The sequence below is a fragment of the Aspergillus ochraceoroseus genome, assembly GCF_002846915.1.
Source record: "Aspergillus ochraceoroseus IBT 24754 chromosome Unknown P175scaffold_5, whole genome shotgun sequence".
NCBI lineage: Eukaryota > Fungi > Ascomycota > Eurotiomycetes > Eurotiales > Aspergillaceae > Aspergillus > Aspergillus ochraceoroseus.
In genome coordinates, this window is record NW_024468480.1 from 101,898 (window position 1) to 124,096 (window position 22,199).

The window sequence follows — 22,199 nt, forward strand, 5'->3', positions numbered from 1 at the left end:
TTGTCTTGGAAGAAATTCTTTTATACCCCATTTTGAATTTTCATGTTGGACCCTGACCTTTGGCATCAGGTTTACATAAGAGTCACTGTGCTTTCATGGCTAAGTAGTTAGTTAGGCTATAGTGTGATTGATTAATGTACATATTTTAACTCTTATGATTGATGAACAAGCCCTTCTCATAAAAATTATATTGTATTGATATATATAATTCAACAAAATCAGGCTCATGCTGTTCAGAGTAATGTTCGCTTAAAATATATGTATGACCAGCTTCTTCCAGTCAAATGAAAAACCCACCCCTATATCTGTCACAACAAAAAAGCAGATTAAAAGGAAATGATATAAATAGTACATTATCCTTCCAGAAAAAAGAAACCTATCTAAACAGATAGATAAAAAAGAATGCGCTTATACACGCGTAGGAAGACCACAAAACACGTAATACAATTATCAAGCCATAGCAAGAACAAAAAAGGGGGGGTCCAACAAGAGAAATACTGCAAAGTTCGTTCATGACTCAAACTCCACAACCTTACTAACGACACTGTCATCTCGACTACGGTGGGAACTACCACCGGCATCAGGTGCGAGATGCTGGCCGTGGTGATGCTGGCCTTCTTTATCATCCAGGAGCGACGAGGAGGATGTGTCGTCCCGCCCCCGCATACTAAGGACCTCTGCACCTTCTAGGAGATCACGGTCGGTTTCGCGCACGCTGCGACGCTCGGGATCCGCGCCGTATGCCCCCGCACCCCAGCTGGAGATACCACCCACTATGGCGGGGGTATTGGCCACAACATGGGGGTCGACTTCGTCCTCGTCATCCTCGTCATAATCATCCCGGTTGAGGGCGTTTCGCTCGAGTTCGCGTTGTGCTTCATCCATACGCTTCTTGACTTCTGCAGCCATACGGATGCCATCGGAGACAATGTTGTCTAGGACACCGCGGAGACCTCTGTTAGGTGGAACGATGCCACCAGAGGCACCGGCAACTGGAGCGTTAGAAGCCGCACTGAGCTGGGGCTTCACAGAACCGATGTTTGAGAAGGTTGTGAGATTCGAGGAGAGAGATGGGGTCAGCGAGGTGGCTGATCCCTGGTCAGAGAGACGGAAGGACTGAGGGAAAAAGGTGTCGAAAAATTGCTCTAACAGCTCGTCAGCCAGAACGACCATGCGGAATGTAGGGAGAGTGATGTGGAGTGGGTTATTGGGATCGAGAGCGGGATTCGCGGATTCGGATATCTTTTGGGTGTGCTGTTGTGTGTTGTCGGCTTGGTCACTGCTCAGGGTTTCAGGTGTTTTGGTCTCTAGAGTCGGTGTTGACGAGTTGGATTTGATGTCGTCTCCAATATCAATTAGATCCTCCTCCTCCTCCTCGTCACCTATGCTGAAAGACCCGAGCTTGTCGGCTGTTTCCGTCACGTCTTTCTCTCCCTCTAGTCCCTTGTGGGTCGGGTCAGCATACTGGAAACAGCGCCGGATGAAGGAGCTGACGCTTCCAAGAAATCGTTCGCCAGTACTGAGCTTATCATGCTCAGCTCCTTCTTTTCCGGGAGCTGTGAGGTCTTCCGTGCTTTGGCTGGCGACGATAGTTCCTTCGAATCCGCGTCGGGATAGGAAAAGGAGCGCTTCAGACATGCGAAGGATCCCTTCTCGATCGACCATGCCGTCTCCGTTATCGTCGTAAAGATCAAAAAAGTAGCTAATATTATTCATGATGTCGCGTGGTCCCTTCAGGCGTGCAATACCATTTACTACATTTTGTAGGCTTAGTCCTTCCTCGTGGTCGGTAGCCCACTTACGGAAAAGACGATGTAAAAATTCGTGGTCCGCTGGCTCTGGTCGGGTGTTCCATATGGATGATGATCGTCCAAACCCTTTAAAGCTATTTCCGTAAGACCCAATAGTGGACGCCTTGCGCGATGGGCTGGGGGAGTCGGCTCTAGCCCATTTTGCTGTCGCGGCAAGAAACTCTCGGAACGCATTGTAGTCCATGTGAGTTGGACTCGGACCTAGACCCACTCGACCAACTTCCTGGTCAGCCGGTGGGCCGACGATGGAAATTCGTTCGGATTTCTTCTTCTCTTGGCGTCTCTTTTCCTCCTCTACCAGCTTCTGTCGCTGCTGGTACTCGTATAGGACTTCGTAGTAGCGGTCATATATCGCGCCGAGATCATCCATGCTTAGCTTCTTGCTATCGGGCCCAAGGTTTCGGATGGATGTGCGCTTGGCGAAACTTTCAATGTTCTCTAAGACTGCATCCTTATGTTTTTCGCGCTGCTCAATGACGGTTTGATGTGTGATCTGGGAGAACTCCTTGAACGCTACTACCATTAGTTCCTGAAAGCGTGTGATAGCTCTTAGTTTGGGATTCTCTGATCGTGGATGAGCAGACTCGTCGAGACGAGAGAAATATGACTTGAGAACGGAGATGAAAGAACCATCATCTTGGACATCGAGCAGTTCCTCACCATTGATGCGGAGGATGGCAAGTCCAACCTGGAAAAGGACCTTGGGACCCTCCAAGAAGAACACATCTAATACCCTAAAGGCGAAGACAAGGGGCATGGAGTTGATATACAAGGAGAGAAACCAGGGAAGAGAAACGACAGAGAGCTGGACATCGGACTTGGAGAGATGCTCCCAAAGAACAGGCATCGTTTTCTCCACCAGAGACTCGAAAACCTTTTGGTCAAGCAAGGTACCATACATGGTGGTCGAGTAATATCCCGGTAGAAGGCGGTCGCATAGAACAGAAAGAAGGAAGAAGGCTTGTGCCTCAGACATGTATCTGGGAATTGTGAGCATATGATATGGCATTGTGGTTGGGAGCGGGGAGGCCATACATCAACAAAGCTGCAACCACGATGTTCATCGCTTGACAGTACCCAATTTCAGCGTTGGTCCAACTGTACGCTGTAAGAACTCTCCGAAGACGGCCAATGCCTTCTTCACTTTGGAATCCCGCATACTCGGGCAAGCTTCGGTTCAAGTCCTTTTCGATCTCATCAATAGCTAAAGATTCCTGCCCGGCGAATTTGGCAAGAGTCTCGGCGTATAGTTTAGGTGATCTCAAACGCAGGTACAACGAACCAGAGGCTACCTCCCACACTTCTCCGCGGAGTCGGTTGGGAAGGCCAACGCGAATAAGCTTGTGGAAGGTGGGCTGTCGAATCAAAGTCGCATTGCGGCCATTTTCTACACAGGCTCAATACAAATTACTGGGCAAAGGGCTGCAAGGGCACCATACCTCTGAAGTATTCCCCCCACAATCGCATTTTACTCCGATCTCGAAGCTTGCGGGCATCACCTGGGTAGCGGAAGAGCATGCCTAATCCGGCATCCGGGGGCTGTCGTGTTTCAGAGTTATCAGACGCATCCTGTGCTTGACTCTTGGCCTTTGCACCCGAGAGCAAATATTCCGAATAACAGTCATTCACGACGTCCCGCAGATTCTCAATTTCCTTCATAGACTCCCGTAACCCTTTTTTTAGACCGTCACAGAATCGTTCACAGGCCTGCCTGCTTCCGACTAGCTGGATAGTGAATCTTTGGGGCACAAACCCCGGTGCCTGCTGTTTGTTTAGAGCGCCATTCCATGTTGTTAATGCTAATGAAAAGACATGGCTGAGACTATTCAATCGCTCCACGCGGCGGATGCAGCAAAGCGGGACCGTGAAGCCATTCCCGGACGGCCCTGTGCCATTGGTTTGACCCGCCCAGTGAGTAGAGGCGCCAAGGGTAGCAGATGGTACGAAGCTAGTAGGCTGGGTAGAAAAGCAGATGAATCGCTCGCTCAAATGCAGCTTGCCGGCATATCGATTTCCAGCGCGGTCGAGATTCCGAGGAGGGTTGCCGGGGGTGGTGGAAGATGACGACGATGACGATGATGTATGCGACAAAGGAAGGATTAGCTCTGCCGTTATCTCCTGTAGAGGATTTTGAGAATCGGGAAGTCGGAACTGCTGGCGAAACAAGGAAGCCTTCGACGGGTTGCGATCGGAGGAGGAGGAGGTGAGGTTCGGGATAGTGAAGTTAGCCGGGTCAATAAAAGACTGGGCTTTCTGGACGAGGGACGACCACTGCATCATCTTGGAGGAAGGCTGCAGCGGGTTTCGGGAGGGAAAGGGGGGCAAAATAATAACAGAAGGCAAGGTAAGGATGGAAATTCAACAGCTGGGCTTGATAGTCCACAGCTGAAGCTGAAGGTTGGCCCGGTAGAAAGCGGGAGCTGCTGAAGCTTAAACAATCAGACCAGGGAAATGGGGATGGACAGAGGCCGACAGATGGTCAGCGGATAATCCAGGGTCATCGTAGGAGCTAGCGCAGCATTATCCAAAGCAGAACCCCCGACTGCGACAAATAAAAGGTCCTGAAGTGGTGGAGATGGGGAGAGGGGAGGAAGTTCGTGGTGGAAAGAGGGGATAAATCGTTCCCTGCACCTGCAGGCATCCACGACGATGCGCTCACGTGATGCCGGGGATCTGAAACAACGCCAGGTCTCAGCATTATTATCCAGGCGATTCTACACGAGAGCAGGAAATCATGAATGGCAATTCTTATTCTAAGAGCTGGATCGAAAGATCTCATTGGAACTATGACGAGAGCTACGGCTAGGGGACGAAATTGCATACAAGTAAAGAGAGAGAGAGAGAGAGAGTGGGTGTGTGTGTGTCACAACACGACGAGAAAACGAAAGCAAGGACAAAACCCGATCAAGTAAAAAAGTCTCCTGGTCTCCAATAAATATCACCGAAGGTTTTTCCTATTCGACAGACAAAGCCCCTCGCTACGTTCTCAACGCTCTTGGGATAGATTACATGGGCGAGAGACGGGCCATTAGGATTTGTCGGCTACCTCCTCCGCTGGAGCTTCTTCATCGCGATAAGCAGGAGGAAGCTCCTCAACCGATTGGGTCATCAGGCCCTGCTTCTCATCCCTGGATCCCGGCTCAAGCGTTTCCTTCGGGGAAGATCGGCGGTAACGACGCCACATAAAGACGGCAAGCTGACCAACAATCATACCTAGAGCGCTGGCGGCAAGACCTGCGAAGACTCCAAGGATAGCTGGAACGACAATGAAGCGAACGACGCGATGAGCAGTACGCTGCCAGTCTCCGTGATGAGGTTTGCCATGGGAATGACGGTGATCAGCAGGAGGAGGAGGGGGGGGAGGAGGAGGAGAGTGATGGCCAGGGAAGTCATGATCGAGCTCGTCATGGTGAGGCCGGGGTGGGAAAGGTGGGGGAGGCAAGCCTTTAAGCCCCTTGCAGCCCTTGCCCTTGAACATGCCAACCAAGCGCTCCTTAGCTGCGCCAAACATGGAACGGATGCGTTCAACCATGAAGCGTCTGAGACACTTGGGCTTTCCATCACACTTCTTCCACGAAGCCCGGTCGGCAGTTTTTTCAATGTCGGTCTTCACCATGAACAGGTTGCCTTCCGCGTCATGGATGAGAGTGATAGCGACGGTGTCCAAAGGAACGGGATAGCCGTCCAGGTCGAGAACCGTGAATCGAACAGCCACCATATCAAAAGGTTCCTCTGGGGGGGAGGGGAGTGGCATCATTTCGACTGCGTAGCCCAAGGGAACGGGCTGCGACTCTTCGCCATCAGTCAGGTGGCGCTGAACGGCGGTGATAGGAGATGGGGGTGCGGGAGGGAAGATATGGTGGTCGTTGGCCAGGAGGACGCCATCTTCGATCGAGAATTCGAGCGACTGGTATGATCTATTAGCTTATCTGCCGGGACCCGTTGAACGATCTTCACCAAACCCACCATACCCAAAGAGGGTGGGGGCGGATAGTACCGCCTTGGGATGGGAGGTTGATGACTTACCAGGTATGTTTCGTCGCCACTTTGAATCGCAAAGGGACATTCGGTGCAGGGAAGATCGATTTGCTGCTTCTGGGCCGCCTGGGCCTCAAGGGGGAGGATGCTGACAGTGTCGCCGGGGAAAGCGAACGCATCCGATTCAACTTCAGGGACGACGAGCAAGGCCCTAGCGCTGCTGAGGGCAAGCACGCTCCCTAGGAGGAACGAGCGGAGGGTCATGACGATAAAGAATCTAGTAGACGAACATGCGATAGAAAAAGAAAAGAAGGGCACGGGTAGGAGGGGGTCCTATTATTATTATAGTGATATTAGACCAGACAGAGGAAAAATGAATAAGACGAGGAAGAGGAAGAAGAAGACGATGATTATGATGATAAGATGAGATGGAGAGATGATTGATCAGAGAAAAGAAGAGATGAAGAGGAAGAGAAAGATGGAAAGACAGATGGAAAGAAAGAGAGAGAGAGAGAGAGAGAGAGAATGATGGATGAATGGATTGAGATGGAGATGACTGACGACGATGCCTCAGGCTGATTGGAGCAGTCACAGGAACTAAAGGCAGGTGACGCAACCACTAGACTGCATTGGGACTAGACCGGATGTTTTTTTATTGACTTTCCTTTGGTTTTGTCTTCGTTTCACTGTATATTTGAGGGATTAAAGGGGGTTAAATTGTTAATATTATAATTCCAGAGTATAGGAAGTAAAAGGAGTAAAAGCTTAGAACATGAACAATGAATGAATAAATAACCAAATGAATCAAAGAATCAATCAAGGAATCAATGAGCTGATGTATGCCTGATTTCGACACCATCCCCCATAAGGCTAGCAACGCCGAGTTCAAGCAGCCCTAAAAAGAGTCGAAGTTCCTACTATGTGACTAGTAACTAACTATATGTAGATGTATTACGCAGTGCTCCTGGAAAATTTATTTCATTTTGAAACATGAGAATAATAGAGCTTCACGAACGTACACACATACGTAATATATGTAGTATGAGTCCGATCTACTCTGTATATCCGGAAACCTGACACGCGGTAGGCTGCAGCCCCTCCCTGCCACTATCAATCAAGTACGGAGTCTGCAGAGTACATATAACTACCATGTTGATCTTACTGCAGATCATGATCTTGAATGATACAGTACCTTTGCTAGAGAAGCAATCAAGATCATGCCTAGCGAGTGAGTTGTTAATATCAATACCTAAACCAAGTAGATCAGCTAGCACTTTCAAGATTTGAGAATAAAAAACGAGCAATACATTACCTTGAGATAGATACCCTGGGGGGGAAAAACAAGCAAGGAGGAAAGAAAGAAAAAGCAAAGGAAGAAGAAAAAAATAAAAAAAAATAAAAAAAAAAAAAAGGGATGACCCCGCCCGAGTTCATCCTAGGGCACTGGCATCAACATCCGACCATCTCGCAATCTCGAAATCCATCACCGTCACTCCGCCGGCTGCATTAGCTTCGGGACCACGCAGCATGGCGAGGAGCCTCTCGGGATCCTCATTCGCCCTGAGCCATTCCTTCTTATGGTCGACTTGGCTGCAGTGTGACAAAAACAACCATAACGCTAAGAACAAAATCACCCAGGTCTTCCATCTGCCTGTCTCCTCTGTCTGGGTTTCGAGAGGATTGGTTTGGGTCTGGCTGTCCTGATTCTTGTTAGCGGCCTGAGCAGGGGAGTCTAGGGGGTCTTCCGTGGCCTTCCCTGAGCCCTTGTTGCCCATGTCTGGCCCCAGGGTCCATTTTCTTACCGGCCTGCCCCATACTCGTGCTATTTTCGCGGAGAGAGACGTGAATCCACGCTGTGCCGGAAGATATATCGGGCCTGTGAAGATGGACTGACCAGGCAAACGCGAGCTGGCTGGCTTGGGCATTGTGGTGATTTTCGCTTCAACGCCAGCCACAGTGATGTCATTCAGCGTTACTCTCCCCGTGCACTCGCATAACATGTGTACATTTCTTCGCTCGTCCGGGTTGATGAGGTGGTGCCGAGCCTTCTTAATGGGCCGTGGCGGGTCGTCGGGATTCAAAGCCCGTTTTCTGATGATAGGGATGTGAAGCATCTCATCCCGAGGGCGCTGGCGCGACGGAAGAGGCTGGGTCGCTGGCACAGAAGTTCTCCGTTGCTGGGAGGGTCGAGGGTCACCGAGTCCGCGTAGTTCTAGCCCCAGGACGTATGATTCCATGGCTGCCGCTAATCCAGCATTCGTTTGCGGCCGTTTGCGTCTGATAGGACTTCGTCCACGCGTGCGATCGCGGGGCGATCGCGGTCGAGGAGGCGGCGATGGGTCCGAATTTAGGTGTAGTGAGCGTAGCGGTTTAAGCAACGGGGCATCTGAACAGTTATTGATCATCTCGACATCGCTGTCGAGATCGGGGGCCTCGAACATGGGCGTGTCCGGATCACGACGGCCGTGTGAGCCGGGGGCCATCTGTATTTTTCTCCTCGCGCGTTTCATGCTCTCGATCATCCCCGCGACTATTTCCGCCTGGCCCTCCATGCCTTTCTCGTAGGTGCTTTTCAGCTGATCCCACAGCAGATCAATCTTGTCGTGTTCCTTTTCCAGACGCTTCTTCAGGGCGGCATTTTCGCTCTTCAGAGCACCTAAAAGGTCATTGACGGAATCGGCATACTCGGCATAGTTCCTCTTGCGCCTTGCCAGCGTCGCTTTAAACTTCTTCACCGTCGAGTTGGCCTTTTTCAGGTTCCTATCTATGGCCTGGATCGTGCGGTCGCGATTCGACAGCTGCTCTCTCAGCTGCTTATGGTCCCCCTGGTAAAGCCCCAGCAACTCAAGCTGCTGTTCTGTCGCCGCAGAAAGAAGCTCATTCGACGCCTCTGCCGACGCGATCTGCGACCTGGCCTTTGTTCCCGAACTTCCCTCTGCATCCGGCAGGGCGGCTGCCGTACTCTCGGTCTGGAGTCGGTGCCGGATCGCATCATAGATTTGGTTATCGTGGGCCTGTGTCATTTCGCCGATGGTAATTCGATATTCATTATTCTCGGCTTCAAGTTCCAGGACGCGACGTTCATTGTAGGTGAGAGCTGTATCTTTATCATCGAAAATGCTCTCCAACCAGTCCACCTTCGAGTCGAGGGAGGTAGAGGAATCCCCAATGATATGCCTTGCCTGTTCGGTGAAGGCATGCTTCCCCTTTCGACGTCGCTGGTCATCTTCGGGAGCCATGATCAATCTGTAGGGGGTAATTAATCCCCGATGGGAGATAGCAAAGTTCGATTAGGTCGAAAGTAGATCAGATCTCGTTCGCATGGAGGTGAATATTTTTAACAAGGAGACGGAAGGCATCCTGTCCTTTTATATAGGTCCCCCCCCCCCCCAAAAACTATGGACACCCAGCTAGAGGAGATATCCTGCAGAAAAGCGAAATGTGCCCTTATATCTAAGACCATGTTCTACAGTGCTCTGCCTGCTAGTCTAATATCCTTTGCACACGAGCAACCCGGTTGGATTGCATAACGGCAGAATTCGAAACTTGAGGCATTTATTGAAGGGAAAGACCGGGATACTCCTTTATTCTTTATTAGTCCTGTGGCTGTGACATGGCTGTCTTAGAACTGGACCTTTGCTTTGTTGCCGTTGTTCAAGTTTCATTGTTGGCTACTTCTTAAGGGTTAGTTATAGAGGTGAAAAATGAACAGGGGCGGCATGAAACAAGGACTTATTGCTTTAGAGGCAGTGACAAGGCATTGTTTTCACAGTGGTGTTAAAAGACATACATCCATATAGTACAGACATCGCGCGGTTCCCCTAGGATGAGTCAAAAAAGAAAAGAAACAAGAGTAGTACTCGAATATATATGAGGCAAATTGACAAAATGGTTATCTGATGATCACTATATGCTTATCATGGTGAATTACGATAATGTATATCTATATAGTTCCAGTTCCCCTCATTCCGAATCACAGATTCGACTTCTTCTTTCCCTTCACATTCCGGAAGGTATCTCCCGAGAGAAGGAGGTCGGGATAGTTGGAGGCTCCGATGCCAGATCCCATGCGCCAGCTCGCACCGTCAACTATCAAACAATTAGTACACAGCTGCATATGCACCCAATATTACCATTATGACTGACCAACGAGGATTTGACCGCTCACGTAACTACCAGTATCGGCAAAAAGGTACACAGTGGCATCTGCAATGTCTCGGACTGAACCGAATCGTCCGAGCGGTTGTGATTTCTTGGACTGTTCTTTCTGATCTGAAGGAACGAGGCGCTCCAGGCCCTGTAATTTCTGAGCATTAGATTTACATGGTTCGGTATGCATGGGGGAACGAACCTCTGTCGAAGCAATGGGTCCAGGGGCAATGACGTTCGACGTCACCCCCAAGGGTCCAAATTCAAGAGCCACGGTATTCGACATGGCATCGATACCGGCTTTCGCAACCGAGACATGTGCCTGGAATGGAGTCGCTGTGTAGTGAAGAGTGGCACTGACGAAGATGATTCGGCCGCCGGTACCGAGAGGGGAGGGCTTCACTGTAAGACGAAACGCAATTAGTAACCCTGCACGTATTTAACTAACGAACGTCCAGTCTAGACCCTCATACAGGTGTTAGAGTCCACTTTGTGCTTTTGTGCGGACTGTACCAAATGCGGAATGGTCGCCTTCAGTGTGTTGTATGATCCCAAAACATCAATTTCCATGACCGATTTAAAGGCATTAATGGACAGCTGGCTGATTGAGGCGAGGAAGTTCCCTGCGGCACCAGCACTACATGCGAATCAAGTTAGCACAGGAAGCGTTTAATTTTTTTTTCCCCTTTCTTTTTAGGGTGAATCATTACATCACGTAGTCAATAGCACCGAATTCTTTGACACAACGATCAACAGAGTCCTTGAGACTGTCGAATGAGCGCACGTCCACTCCACCAAGACCCAGCACTTTAGCCCCTGGACGAGCAGTTGCAATGTCATGGGCCATCTTCTCCGTCTTTTCCACATTTCTGCCGACAATACAAGCATTGGCGCCTAGGTGAACGAGTGCGCGGACTTGAGCACTGCAGATAGTGCCAGCTCCCCCAGTACAGAAGACAACCTTGTTCGCTATGCGGAGTTAATGTCCATATCGGTATGTAGTACGTAGAAAGGGAATAAACTCACCGAACAAGCCATCTTTCCAGGTATCACTTAGGTAGTCGGACTTTGGGAGAGGCATCTTGACCAGGATAAGCTGTGATAACGATGTCGGGAGCAAAAACAAGGGGCGCTGCACTGAGCTTTATTATTAAAATCGTAGGGCTCCTCCTCTCTCACTGTTTCCCCACAGGAGCGTGTCTTCGGCCGCGGTTATCGGTAGCCTCGGATAGTCCTAGTTGGGTTAGTCGCCGTGATATGATGTATGTATTGTCTAGTATATGCAAGGGAGGTTGTGCAGCTGGGAATCAGGTACAGCAAGAATGTTTAGCCAAGGGAGTACGGAGTACTCCGTAGATATTGGAGGAATTAGTTTATAATTACCTCTTCAACTCAATGTGCTAAAGTTCGAAGTTCCTTGTGTACAGAATTAACTAAATCATTCTTTGATTACTGATCAAGTAATTCCGCGGCGATAAGAGGATACACCGCCTTCCTGTTATGGTATTCTGCCAGTCCCATCTTATCCCAGATTCTCTCTCACAGCAATGCAGCTTCCAAATCTCCTGCTTGGTTGATAGTGTATTGGCTTCTTATATTTTATACAATAGTTTCTTGCAAAATAACACTGCCTTCGTTATAGCTCGTAGCACGCCCAAACGCCCAAAGTCCCCACTTCTCCTGTCATATCGCACCGTAGGTTAAAAGTTACCCACTGTGATTCGTCACTGCCGTCCCCGCCTCAGGCCACTCTGCGACGTCACTTTTTTTCTCTCCACCAAACAATCCCATTAGATTTCCTCGTATCGCCGGGGCAGTTTCATCACGACCTCGACTTCTCAGCGACCCTGCAGGCGGTGGTTCCATCAGTCTATCTATACGGGATCCAACGGAAGATACCCTACGAAACAATTTCCACGATTTGTGACGCCTATCTGTGTGTTGTCGCGGTTGGGTCGCTTTCTCCTCGATCGCCATGGCCTGTCCCATCACCATCACCAAATTCATCGGCACCATCTCGCTTGGCCTGTTAACGGTACGTACTTGCACCTAGAGGAACTACGGCGCCTTCTCTAAGCGACTGGCCTTTCTACATGTTACGTGCGCAAGTGGAGACTAATACCTACTCAGGGCGTCTCGTACTCCGCTTCCACCATCACCATCCCATCGCTCAGCCTCCTTTCCACCTCATCCAATGCCTCCAAGTCGCTAAGCGAAGTCAGGCGCCTAAACCGTAAACATGGATTGCGCCTTGCCAACATTTCCAATGCATGTCTTCTCTTTGCGTACAGCGTCTCGCCGAAACATCGAAAACACCCATATTTGATTTGGATGTGCGTCATGTCGACCATCGGCACATATGGAGCCGACTTTTGGTTCCATCGCCGGCTAGGATTCAAGGCGTGGGTCTGCAGTGTTGCTCAGGATACCGGGTATATGAGTCTCTTGTGTAACAAGGCCCAGAAAAAGGAAGACGACCTCGTCGTGGTTGAAGCTGAGGAGAGCGTCAACGGCGAGAGTGTCCGGAATGAAATGGATTCGGAACGTCGGCTGCAGGGGGTGCGGGCTATATTCTCTGGTCTTGCGCTCGCGATGGGTATAGTCGGTCTTTGGGGGGACCGGAGATCCTAAGTCCCGCCGGTCTTCCACCCCGCGCCATGGTTGGCTCGGTTTCTATGGAGGGTTTCCGGTTTATTTGACCGTGTGTGGAATGGAATCGTCAAAATCCCGGGGGAGTATTTCCTATGTTCCGCACCGAACTGATTCTTTTCCTTGCACTTTATGAAGATTTATTTTATATGTATTCTATTTTATGGCACGGTGTCCAGGTGTGTACGAGAAATCCAAGGTCACAAATGGGAATTAGAATGTCTGGATTTATTGCTTCGTGGATTACCTGATGATCTCTCTGTCTCTGTAGCCAGTCATCTGAAAATAGTACTTAGCAGGGTACTGGAAGATCTGGTCCAAAGGCCTCCAGAGTCCGGTCCCACCTCCCTGCTAACCCGGAGCAAGGCCAATACCGTGAGAAAATTATCTGTCAAAGAAAGCAAGGAAATGCCGTATTCCCAAACGGTCATGCACTGGGCAGCGCAGTTGAACTACTGTTTTGGAGGACGTGCAGGAATTGCCCGGAGCGTTCTTCCATCTGCAGGATAGATGTTGGCTTGTCAAAGCTGGCTACTAGTTAGTTAACTACGTAGTATCTGGACAGGTTCAACAGTGGACGAGGCTCACTCACAGCTAACAAATTATAAAATTTCGTTATAGCTGTTCCAGCTGTCGTCATGTATTATGCTGATCGTATCTTGAAGCAGCTACTCGCATGTCTCTCAAACAATCCGAGCTTGTAACAACGGCCCTTGATACGGAGAGAAAATGGAGGGAACTTAATTAATACCAGTGCTCGTCTACTACTATATATGGCCGAGTACAGACTGCTAATCGATTGAGAACAGGATTTGCAAGAATCCAAAGAAGCCGCTCGGAGAAAATTGGATCTGCACGAGTTCGATATGGGTCGCCTGCAGATTTATAGCGCTGGCGGCGTTTCTACAACAGCAGTAGGGAGTTGTATATGTATGTAAGCTGCATGAAATTTTGAATGGAAGGGATACTGCAGCCTAATATAAATCATTAGAAAAAAAAAAACAAGTTTTGCACCTGTGTCTTGTCGACAGGCTTGGAAAGAGTTGTTTCCACCGTGTCTGTAGGATGAACTGCTTCGGAAATTTCCTGCAGGCGATTACCTCTCTCATGTTTTACACTATGAGTGAGGAAAAGCCCTAGCTGCAGTAACTGGGTAGTCCTATTCCAAAAAACCCCCCTACCTATTCAATATCTCCAACCTGTAAGATCGTACAGCTCGTAGATCGGCTTTTGCACCTTGAGATTATCAATCTAGAGTAGTCCTGCGCATTTTTACCTGAATAGATCCCCTTCCCATGCCTTTGCATACATAGGCTTCCTAGGAGTTAATCATTCGTGGAACCGCTATAAATAGCTGGTGTCACCCGAAGACAGTTTCTATGAATGATTGAAGAACTATTCAGGGTTATACTACCTAAAGGAATAACATTGTCATCGGGAAGGGTCGTTTCTGATCAAAACAACGAGCAATGCCTTTCTTTCAGCCATCTCTAGCTGGTATCCCTTCCACACAATGGGCTTATGTCCGTCAGGCTGGGATTGACAGTAAGGGTATGGGGCAATAGCAGCGTATCTTATCGAGGATTGACACGTTAACTTGGTGCAGACATTGAAATGACAAGAATTCCAGTACCGACCCCGGGACCGGATGACGTCCTAGTCCACCTTCAGTACTCTGGCGTATGCCATTCAGATTACAGCATTTTGAAACGTATGTCTTCCATGGTTTCCCATGCCGGGATTCACTAATGAAAGGAATCTGTCAGAGGAATTCAATTGGCCGCCCGGTTCAGCCATAGTTGGTATGTTGCCTGTGTTCGAATGATAATTTGTCGCGCGCGAATGCTAACCGGTACCACAGGTGGCCATGAAGGCGCCGGCATCGTAGTTGCCATTGGACAAGAGGTTCATGATCTCAGAATTGGGGATAGGATCGGAATACAGGTATGTCATCTGGCCAGGGCTCTTCTATGATACTGGTAAATAAGGCTAATATGAAGTGGCCTGTAGTTGATTAATGCAGCGTGTGGAGCCTGCAACTATTGCGATATCAAGGACAATCGGTTCTGCCCTAACCCGAGGATGTCTGGTTATAGCATCAACGGAACCTTCCAACAATACGCAGTGTGCAAGGCAGCGAATGCTGTGAGAATTCCGCCAGAGATCCCCCTCGAGGATGCAGCGCCGGTAAGTATCAATTCAATGTGAAAGTCACGTTCCGTTCTAATGGTTCGCCTACGGCACAGGTTCTTTGTGCAGGTGTTACATCGTACAATGCGGTTAAAGCATGTAATCTGAAGCCCGGACAGATGCTAGGTACGTATATCATATATTCAGGGTATTATCTGACGAGCAGAGCTTTGTGCTAAGTACTATGGGGCATTTAGCCGTTGTTGGAGCTGGTGGTGGGCTCGGAACCTTCGCGTGTCAATATGCGAAAGCAATGGGATTTCGGGTTCTAGCAATATCAGCAGGCCCAGAAAAGAGGCGAATGTGCATGGAGTCCTTAGGAGCGGATTTATTTATCGATTATTCTACCTCTTCAGACTTGGTTAGTGAAGTGATAGAGGCCAGCTCTGGAGGACCACACGCTGCCCTTGTCCTCTCCCCGTTCGATAAACCATATAATTTGGCAATACAGGTAAGTATAGACCGACTATGGTATATCGAGTATATTGAGAAACTGATAATGTACAGTATGTCCGCCCCGAGGGAACTGTTGTCGCAGCCGGAATACCACATGGTACCGTCGCGGTGGACGTTCTCACTGTGATCCAGCGCCAGATCACTTTCAAGGGATCATACATTGGAACTAGAGAGGACACTGAGGAGGCTCTTGATATCATGTCCCGTTGCAGATTTCCCGTTCAATCAAAAATCATGGATTTTTCGGAATTACCAACAGTCTACGATCTCATGGAGAAAGGTTCGTGGGGTGTATCTCTCTCACCTTTACTCGGGCGACCCTGACATTGTATAGGCAAATTTCAAGGTCGAGCTGTGCTCCGGATTGGAGACTGTCATTATGAACAGATAGGCGAAGCTGAGGCTTCCCCACGGCTCGAGTTCCACCAGGACCAGTATAATATCGGCACCTTTCTAGCTTATAGAATGCAGGAGATTGGCATATCTGATTACTTTGTCGTTCCCGGTAGGTAGAGGACTTGAATCACAGCGGATTACCTGATGACACTCACTAATCATACCAGGTGACATGAATATGAATCTCCTGGACGAAATCTTGAAGAATAAAGCCCTCCGCATGGTAGGGTGTTGTAATGAGCTAAATGCGGGCTATGCGGCGGACGGATATGCGCGAGCATCACCTTCTGGAGTGGCGGTGGTTATAGTCACTTTTATGGTCGGCGGATTATCTGTTATCAACGCCATTGCAGGAGCATACTCCGAGCACCTCAAGGTTATTGTTGTCTCTGGATTCCCGGGAAGCAAATTAGTCGATCATCCCCTGGTACACCACTCGCTGGGTACCAGAGAAAAAGGTCAAGCACTTCGGGCGTTCAAGGAAGTTACCACTGCTTCTGTCCGACTCGATGCAAAGGCGGATCCAGCTAATGTTCTCGACGAAACCATTCGTAAATGTTTCCGGGACTCACTCCCCGTATACATTGAAATTCCGGCCGATATAGCCACGCTCCCCTGTGCAGCGCCACGCAGGCTACGCCTTGAAGATGGGCCGTTTTTACCGACAGACAAGCTCAACGAGGCAACGGATGCTATGATCAAGACCTGGAATCTTGCAATAAGACCAGTTATCATTGTGGGAGCCTGGGTTCGACGAAAAGTCCCCACTGATATGTTGGTAGCTCTGGCTGAAAAACTCGGCTGTGCGGTGTACTGTCAGTTCGATTCCAAGTCTCTCTTCCCTGAAACACATCCACAGTTTGCGGGTGCGTTTTGGGGCGCTGTTGGATCACCAGAATGTGACCGAGCTGTGATGGAGTCCGATCTCTGGGTGGTTCTCGGTGGCCGTTGGAGCGACATTCATACAACGGGAAGATTAAATATCCACAATGAAGAGGCGCATCGCATCCTGGACCTGCAGGAGGAGCGTATTACACTCCCCAGTGGGGAGACTATTGCTGGGGTGTCGCTCTACCATGCCGTCGCCGGCCTGATCGATGCTGATATTCCTCGTAAAGATACAATCTGGCGCGCATCTGGGTCTGTAACCAAAGGGGCAAATGGTCATGGCGTGACGCACAGTGCGCACAGCTTTATAACGCTGGCAGGGGTTATACAAGGGATTCAAAGTATCGTCAAACCTAGTGACACTCTGATTATCGAAGCAGGGGACACTCTGTTCCATTCGCAGGAGCTTCATCTCCCAGAGGGGGCTGACCTCCAAATGCAGAACATCTACGCGTCAATCGGCTGGAGTCTTCCTGCAGCACTTGGATGCCAGCTTGCCCGTCCAGATGGGCGCTGTATTCTGTTGATTGGGGATGGAAGCCTGCGCATGACTGTCCAAGAGTTAGGTACGATGATCGAGATGAAGGCCAACTCGGTGATCTTTATTTTCAATAACTTGGGTTATGCCATTGAGGTTAGTTTCCAAGAAAACCCGCTGAAAAAAAAAAAACCATATCATATTTCTAACCTTTTCACAGTCTGCCATACAAGATGGACCCTACAACTACTTTGCAAATTGGAACTATGCAGCGTTGGCCACATCCATGAACTACACGCCCCATTTCGTTGATGCACAGAACCCTTTCACGAGCAGCTATGCGACTCCCGCGTTATTCCCGGTATTTGCATTGCAGATCAAGACAACTAGTGACTTAGTTCAAGCGTTGAAACTAATCGAGATAGAGACAGACAAGTTGGTCATTCTCGACTGTTGCATTCATCCTCAAGATGTCAGCCCAATGCTTCATCGGCTTGCTCAACAGATTGCGGACTCAAACCGGGTTGATAATAAGGAAAATGGTTCTTGAACTTGACTCTGGATCTGGTTCCCTGTGCTACTTGGACGGCGCCAGAGGTCATATATAGTATCAAGCAGGAAAAACGCCGGTCGTTTGAATCCGGGAGCGAATGAGAACCGCAATCCTTTTGAATGTGGAGAGATATGATAGAATGAATCACAAATTATTCAAAACACGTACATGATAAATACACAATTAGGATTAATATACACACCTCCGTAGACCTGCTAGGGGGGTTTCCGGGAATCTCATAGATTACAGCACCATCATACCTGCCATGACCAGCGCAAATAATGCCCAGTGCTTTGCCCCGACTCTAGCCTCTGTAGCTGCATTGCCACTACCCGGACTGTTCGTGACGTTGGAACTCCCTGTCGCATCCCAAGGCTGCCCCGGCAGGGTGTCATTACTCGCTGCGGAAACAGCAGGCTCGAAATCATTCTCCAGCAAGCTACAATCCGTTCGGTTATCGGACTTTTCAATCGCATTTGAGACGGATATCGGCAACTCGAAAACCGTGTAGTAATCTGTTCCGTTCCAGCGAAAGGACTGATGCATGGAAATGTTGTAGTTTCCTCGTGCCGAGTCGCTGCTCCCTTTGCCGTCGCCCACAAAGCACTCGGGCCAGATCCAATTGACGTGTTTGACGGTTGACGAGGGCTCCAGGCCAAGGACAGGGCCAGCGTATGCGTTCGAGCCAGTTGAGGTTCCGTTGGAAATGGTGAAGTTTTTCTCCTTCTCGGTCGAGGTCAGGAAAATTGTAATCTCGTGAAATCTGGTCGCAGCATCGTCGGACGGGTCAAGTGATAACTTCCCGTTGCCGGAGACGTCTAGAGCAACTTGCAGGGTATCTTGACCGGATTAATACCAATGTCCGCCTTTATAACCACTATCTGGAGTGACTGCTGAATAGGAACTCACCCCCTCCTAGTGGCGTATAGGGCTGCGGGGCGTCGACAATCGCCAACCCTGGCGTCAGAATCTGGCCGTTGACAATAGTGAAGCCCATGATGAACCTGTAGGCAATGACTCCCAATGATTTCTTTCTATCACTTGGTCATTGGGCTGCCTTTATAAACGTTTCTGCCAGGGGGGTAATATCCCAAGATTCAGGTTGGAAACGATGGATGAAGGCTGAACCCTTGCTCCACTGTCTAATCTATTTTATAGCAAGTGGACAGTCAACAGGAAATCTGACTGGCTGGTCTAATTAATTGTGTTTATTTGAGGATATAGGTTCAAGCCCGGTATAATAATAACCATTATTATTACTATTAACTATGGATGTTACTGGTCTGAGGAAGAAGAGTGCATTCTCCCCACAATCAACCCCCTTTTTGATTGACACAATGCTAGGGTTTACAGGGAATCGATAAATTAAGGGTTTTCTGCTTATGATCAGTTTAGTGCGCATAGTATATCTAAATTAAAATACACTATACATAGATGTGCTGTCTGTCCGTCCGTAGTCTGTACGGAGTATGAATGGAACTCTCCACTCTTCCTCAAGTTCTTCGTACCGCTCGAGTCTAACGCAGGCTCTCGTCTTCACGAATCCTCGGGTTCATCACAAGGAATTACTGGGGGGCATCCCAGGCTACTTAGAGAGAGCTACCATTACATACTGAAGCTACTACTAGGGTTGATCTCACAGCTTCTCTTCGTGAGATCAAAGGCGGTGAATGGGTTATCTAACGTCATCTGAAGAACAAGTTCACTTTGCATGGTTTCAGTATCTCAGCAAAGTAATCGATGACCTATAATAATGGACTCTCTTCGTCTCTATATCCTGACATTCAATTGTGCCCGCAATGTCATCGATGTCGATCATTTTTCCCAACACTTTTTTGATGCCTTGCCCCTCGGCCATGATTCTACTTCCTCTGCTCCGCCCGACATCCTTGTGCTGTGTCTTCAGGAGATCGCGCCTATCGCCTATGCTTTCCTCGGGGGGTCGTTCTTGACTCCATACTTTGTAGCTTTTGCGCAGATGGTAGACCGCGCAGCAGCCAGCCGGTGGGGTTCCAATTATGTTAATATGGTGACGGATAACAGTGGTATGACGGGGCTGATGGTGTTTGCGCGGACGGATATCGCAGACCAGATATCATCAATTGACGTCGCTCGAGTAGGATTTGGTGTCCAGGAAGTAGGCAACAAGGGAGCAGTCGGCGCGAGGCTGTCTTACACATCCCCAGAATCACCGCAAGTTGGTGCGGACTTGACCTTTATCGCAGCGCACTTGGCGCCCATGGAATACGCCGTTGCGCAAAGGAACGCAGATTGGCGTAGCATAGTCGAGAGGCTAGTATTCAGCGACTCTGAGGTTGCGGAAACTGGGATTATGCAGGAGGAAGATGATTCAGAGAGCGCGGCATTATTGGCAAATTCCGCGTCGCGTCCACCCCCCGAATACCAGGGTATTTTTACACCTACGAGTTATCTTTTCCTCGGCGGTGATCTCAACTACCGCACATCCGACACATCACCGAAGAAAGAGGACTCTTTATCATTTCCCCGGGCAACCGCGGACCCCAGCAGCCCACTACACCATTCATATCTGTTGGGAAGGGACCAGCTCAAGCGTGAAATGGAGCAGTCTCAGTGCTTCCAAGGGCTCTCAGAAGCTCCGATTACATTTCCTCCGACCTATAAGTATACTGAGGAGGCGCGTGAGGCTGCGCGTGATATTTCATCCGGAAATAAGGCCGAGGAATGGAAGTGGACGAGGAGTCGATGGCCGAGCTGGTGTGACCGTGTGCTGTATCTCACGCATCCGCCAGCCCTAGGGGAGCAAGCCAAGGTCAATGTCCTAAGCTATAACTCCCTACCAGTCTTTCCCACATCCGATCACCGTGCTGTTGGCTTCGCCGCATGCGTCCCTATTTCCAGGGTCGAGCCTACAACCGATGGACAGTTCGTTATTCCGTTTCCAATTGATCCAGAATGGGAACGCAAGAGAGCTACAGCTCGAAGAAAAGAATTTCTGGTGGGTTGCTTGGTATACCTTGCATGGACTTGGGAAGGTAACCTCCTGGTGGGGGCCTCGACGATTGGAGCTGTTGGGATTTGGTTTGTGATTCGCTCGTTTTTCAATGCATGAAGAGACATGCCGTTGAGTGATTTCATGTTTTCTTTTCTCCTTGAGCGGGCTCTTTTGCGGAACACCCTTCCGCGCCTACAATCCAGGGCGCCACCCGGCGAGTACATCCGAATAGTACCGTCATAATGTTTTCTTCCACCTACAGAAGACTTGCCCCAATGTTGCCGTTTGAAGCATGAATTATATACATTTATGTCACGTATAATAATCTGCTGGGAATTAGTGGGAAGCGTAAAACAGGGGATCATCTAGAGTTCTAGATTATATTGTTTCCCTGTCTATTCGAAAGGAAATATAGCCGCGTAGGGTTATTGCGGAGTGCAGGTATGCATGATTCGAACAGGATTGGATTGAGTACTTGTTCGGGGGATGTTCATATATCTTTCAAGGTACGTCAAATACCATCAGATCCCCCAAGGTTTGCTCATTGCTGGATCAGGTTTAGTGGTGACAGGACATGCGGTCAATATATATTCATTCGCCCCCGCAATCATTCCCAACAACCTTGGAACCTTCTGAAGTCACAAGAGCAGCTGCGGAACATGGCGATCAGTACACATGACACAGCTACCCAAACAGAACCGGCGCTTTTCTACGAGGTCTCTACCAGTTGTGGTGAAGCCAAATCAAAGGATCCCAGCGGCGAAGCCAATTTCCAGAACCAACCGCCGTCCGCAGAGACGCTACAACAAGTGGCAAGACACAGGGTCCTCGATCGGCTTGGTAAGGCACATCGTTTCAAGGATCTTTACGATGGGCCGGATACCGCTGACCGGGTGCTTGTGATTTTCGTGCGACATTTCTTCTGTGGGGTATGTACGCCTTGACCATCTTCCTCCTCCTGGACGAGTCACAACTTGCCGTGAAACCCGTTCTCAAATGTTCTCATGAGTTAGTTAGTTGACAGCTACATGAATGCTAAGTAAGGTCTTACAGAGCTGCCAAGAATATCTCCGGTCTCTTTTGCAGGTCATCAACCCTGACTTCCTCTCCCGCCTGCCGGTTAGTACATCCATTGCCGTCATCGGCTGCGGGGATCCTGGCTTAATCGATATATACGCCTCCAAATCGGGGTGTGACTTCCCTATTTACGCGGATCCGACGCGAAAGCTCTACACTGATCTCGGAATGACCACTTCGCTGGCCCTCGGCCCGCGCCCAGAGTACATGCGCAAGGGTATGGTTCGTATTGTCATGGAGTCAATCTGGCAATGCCTGAAGCAGATTCCCAGTGGACTAGCCGGCAAGGGAGGTGACTCGAGGCAAATTGGCGGGGAATTCCTCTTCGAGGCCAGTCATGACACCGAGGGAAAGACTGTTACGTGGTGCCACAGAATGAAAACCACGCGAGACCACACGGAAATACCAGCGCTAGCCCAGGTCCTCAATCCCCAGTCCAAGCATTGATTCCTTCAATGCTGAAACCCGATTGAGAGGGAGACCAGCTTTCAGAGCGTGTTTTCGAGCGTAGTAGGTGCAGTGATCACCAAGGTATCAAACCATTACATCACTCCTTGAATGTCTTCATAAATTGTTGTTTGCTTGAGTAAATTGAAATTA

General features: G+C 49.3%; 10 protein-coding genes across 10 annotated transcripts; 5 read left to right on the top strand and 5 right to left on the bottom strand.

The window, feature by feature from the left end:
* Positions 1-286: 286 nt before the first annotated feature.
* On the bottom strand, positions 287-4,397 carry P175DRAFT_0501929 (GTPase-activating protein). Its single transcript, XM_040897270.1, has 3 exons — positions 3,251-4,397; positions 2,847-3,198; positions 287-2,791 (listed from the first exon to the last, which is right to left on the bottom strand). The coding sequence occupies exons 1-3, from the start codon at positions 4,089-4,091 to the stop codon at positions 511-513; spliced, it is 3,474 nt and encodes a 1,157-aa protein (XP_040751151.1). The 5' UTR covers positions 4,092-4,397; the 3' UTR covers positions 287-510.
* A 190-nt stretch (positions 4,398-4,587) lies between these two features.
* P175DRAFT_0501930 (uncharacterized protein) lies at positions 4,588-6,289 on the bottom strand. The gene is made up of 2 exons (XM_040897271.1): positions 5,838-6,289; positions 4,588-5,718 (listed from the first exon to the last, which is right to left on the bottom strand). The coding sequence occupies exons 1-2, from the start codon at positions 6,051-6,053 to the stop codon at positions 4,840-4,842; spliced, it is 1,095 nt and encodes a 364-aa protein (XP_040751152.1). The 5' UTR covers positions 6,054-6,289; the 3' UTR covers positions 4,588-4,839.
* A 930-nt stretch (positions 6,290-7,219) lies between these two features.
* P175DRAFT_0524094 (uncharacterized protein) lies at positions 7,220-9,161 on the bottom strand (the record flags this gene model as incomplete). Its single annotated transcript, XM_040899347.1, has 1 exon — positions 7,220-9,161. Exon 1 carries the CDS (start codon positions 9,026-9,028, stop codon positions 7,220-7,222), a length of 1,809 nt encoding a protein of 602 aa, XP_040751153.1. The 5' UTR covers positions 9,029-9,161.
* A 378-nt stretch (positions 9,162-9,539) lies between these two features.
* On the bottom strand, positions 9,540-11,071 carry P175DRAFT_0501931 (SDR family oxidoreductase). Its single transcript, XM_040897272.1, has 6 exons — positions 10,965-11,071; positions 10,649-10,907; positions 10,412-10,575; positions 10,141-10,340; positions 9,936-10,086; positions 9,540-9,878 (listed from the first exon to the last, which is right to left on the bottom strand). Exons 1-6 carry the CDS (start codon positions 11,017-11,019, stop codon positions 9,763-9,765), a joined length of 945 nt encoding a protein of 314 aa, XP_040751154.1. The 5' UTR covers positions 11,020-11,071; the 3' UTR covers positions 9,540-9,762.
* On the top strand, positions 10,953-11,333 carry P175DRAFT_0254112 (uncharacterized protein). Its single transcript, XM_040892705.1, has one exon. It carries the CDS (start codon positions 11,046-11,048, stop codon positions 11,292-11,294), a length of 249 nt encoding a protein of 82 aa, XP_040751155.1. The 5' UTR covers positions 10,953-11,045; the 3' UTR covers positions 11,295-11,333.
* Positions 11,334-11,913: 580 nt separating this feature from the next.
* On the top strand, positions 11,914-12,569 carry P175DRAFT_0509769 (uncharacterized protein; the record flags this gene model as incomplete). The annotated part of the gene is made up of 2 exons (XM_040898451.1): positions 11,914-11,973; positions 12,069-12,569. The coding sequence occupies 2 exons, from the start codon at positions 11,914-11,916 to the stop codon at positions 12,567-12,569; spliced, it is 561 nt and encodes a 186-aa protein (XP_040751156.1).
* A 1,487-nt stretch (positions 12,570-14,056) lies between these two features.
* Positions 14,057-17,656, top strand: P175DRAFT_0516841 (uncharacterized protein; the record flags this gene model as incomplete). The annotated part of the gene is made up of 10 exons (XM_040898936.1): positions 14,057-14,132; positions 14,194-14,298; positions 14,449-14,531; positions 14,598-14,774; positions 14,834-14,903; positions 14,975-15,228; positions 15,285-15,513; positions 15,625-15,738; positions 15,797-17,151; positions 17,216-17,656. The coding sequence occupies 10 exons, from the start codon at positions 14,057-14,059 to the stop codon at positions 17,543-17,545; spliced, it is 2,793 nt and encodes a 930-aa protein (XP_040751157.1). The 3' UTR covers positions 17,546-17,656.
* Positions 17,657-17,726: 70 nt separating this feature from the next.
* On the bottom strand, positions 17,727-18,545 carry P175DRAFT_0480270 (uncharacterized protein; the record flags this gene model as incomplete). Its single annotated transcript, XM_040895428.1, has 2 exons — positions 17,727-18,387; positions 18,458-18,545. 2 exons carry the CDS (start codon positions 18,543-18,545, stop codon positions 17,792-17,794), a joined length of 684 nt encoding a protein of 227 aa, XP_040751158.1. The 3' UTR covers positions 17,727-17,791.
* Positions 18,546-19,080: 535 nt separating this feature from the next.
* On the top strand, positions 19,081-20,824 carry P175DRAFT_0254153 (putative inositol 5-phosphatase). Its single transcript, XM_040892706.1, has one exon. It carries the CDS (start codon positions 19,302-19,304, stop codon positions 20,637-20,639), a length of 1,338 nt encoding a protein of 445 aa, XP_040751159.1. The 5' UTR covers positions 19,081-19,301; the 3' UTR covers positions 20,640-20,824.
* A 357-nt stretch (positions 20,825-21,181) lies between these two features.
* P175DRAFT_0509773 (peroxiredoxin-like family protein) lies at positions 21,182-22,046 on the top strand (the record flags this gene model as incomplete). The annotated part of the gene is made up of 2 exons (XM_040898452.1): positions 21,182-21,451; positions 21,576-22,046. 2 exons carry the CDS (start codon positions 21,182-21,184, stop codon positions 22,044-22,046), a joined length of 741 nt encoding a protein of 246 aa, XP_040751160.1.
* Positions 22,047-22,199: the final 153 nt, after the last annotated feature.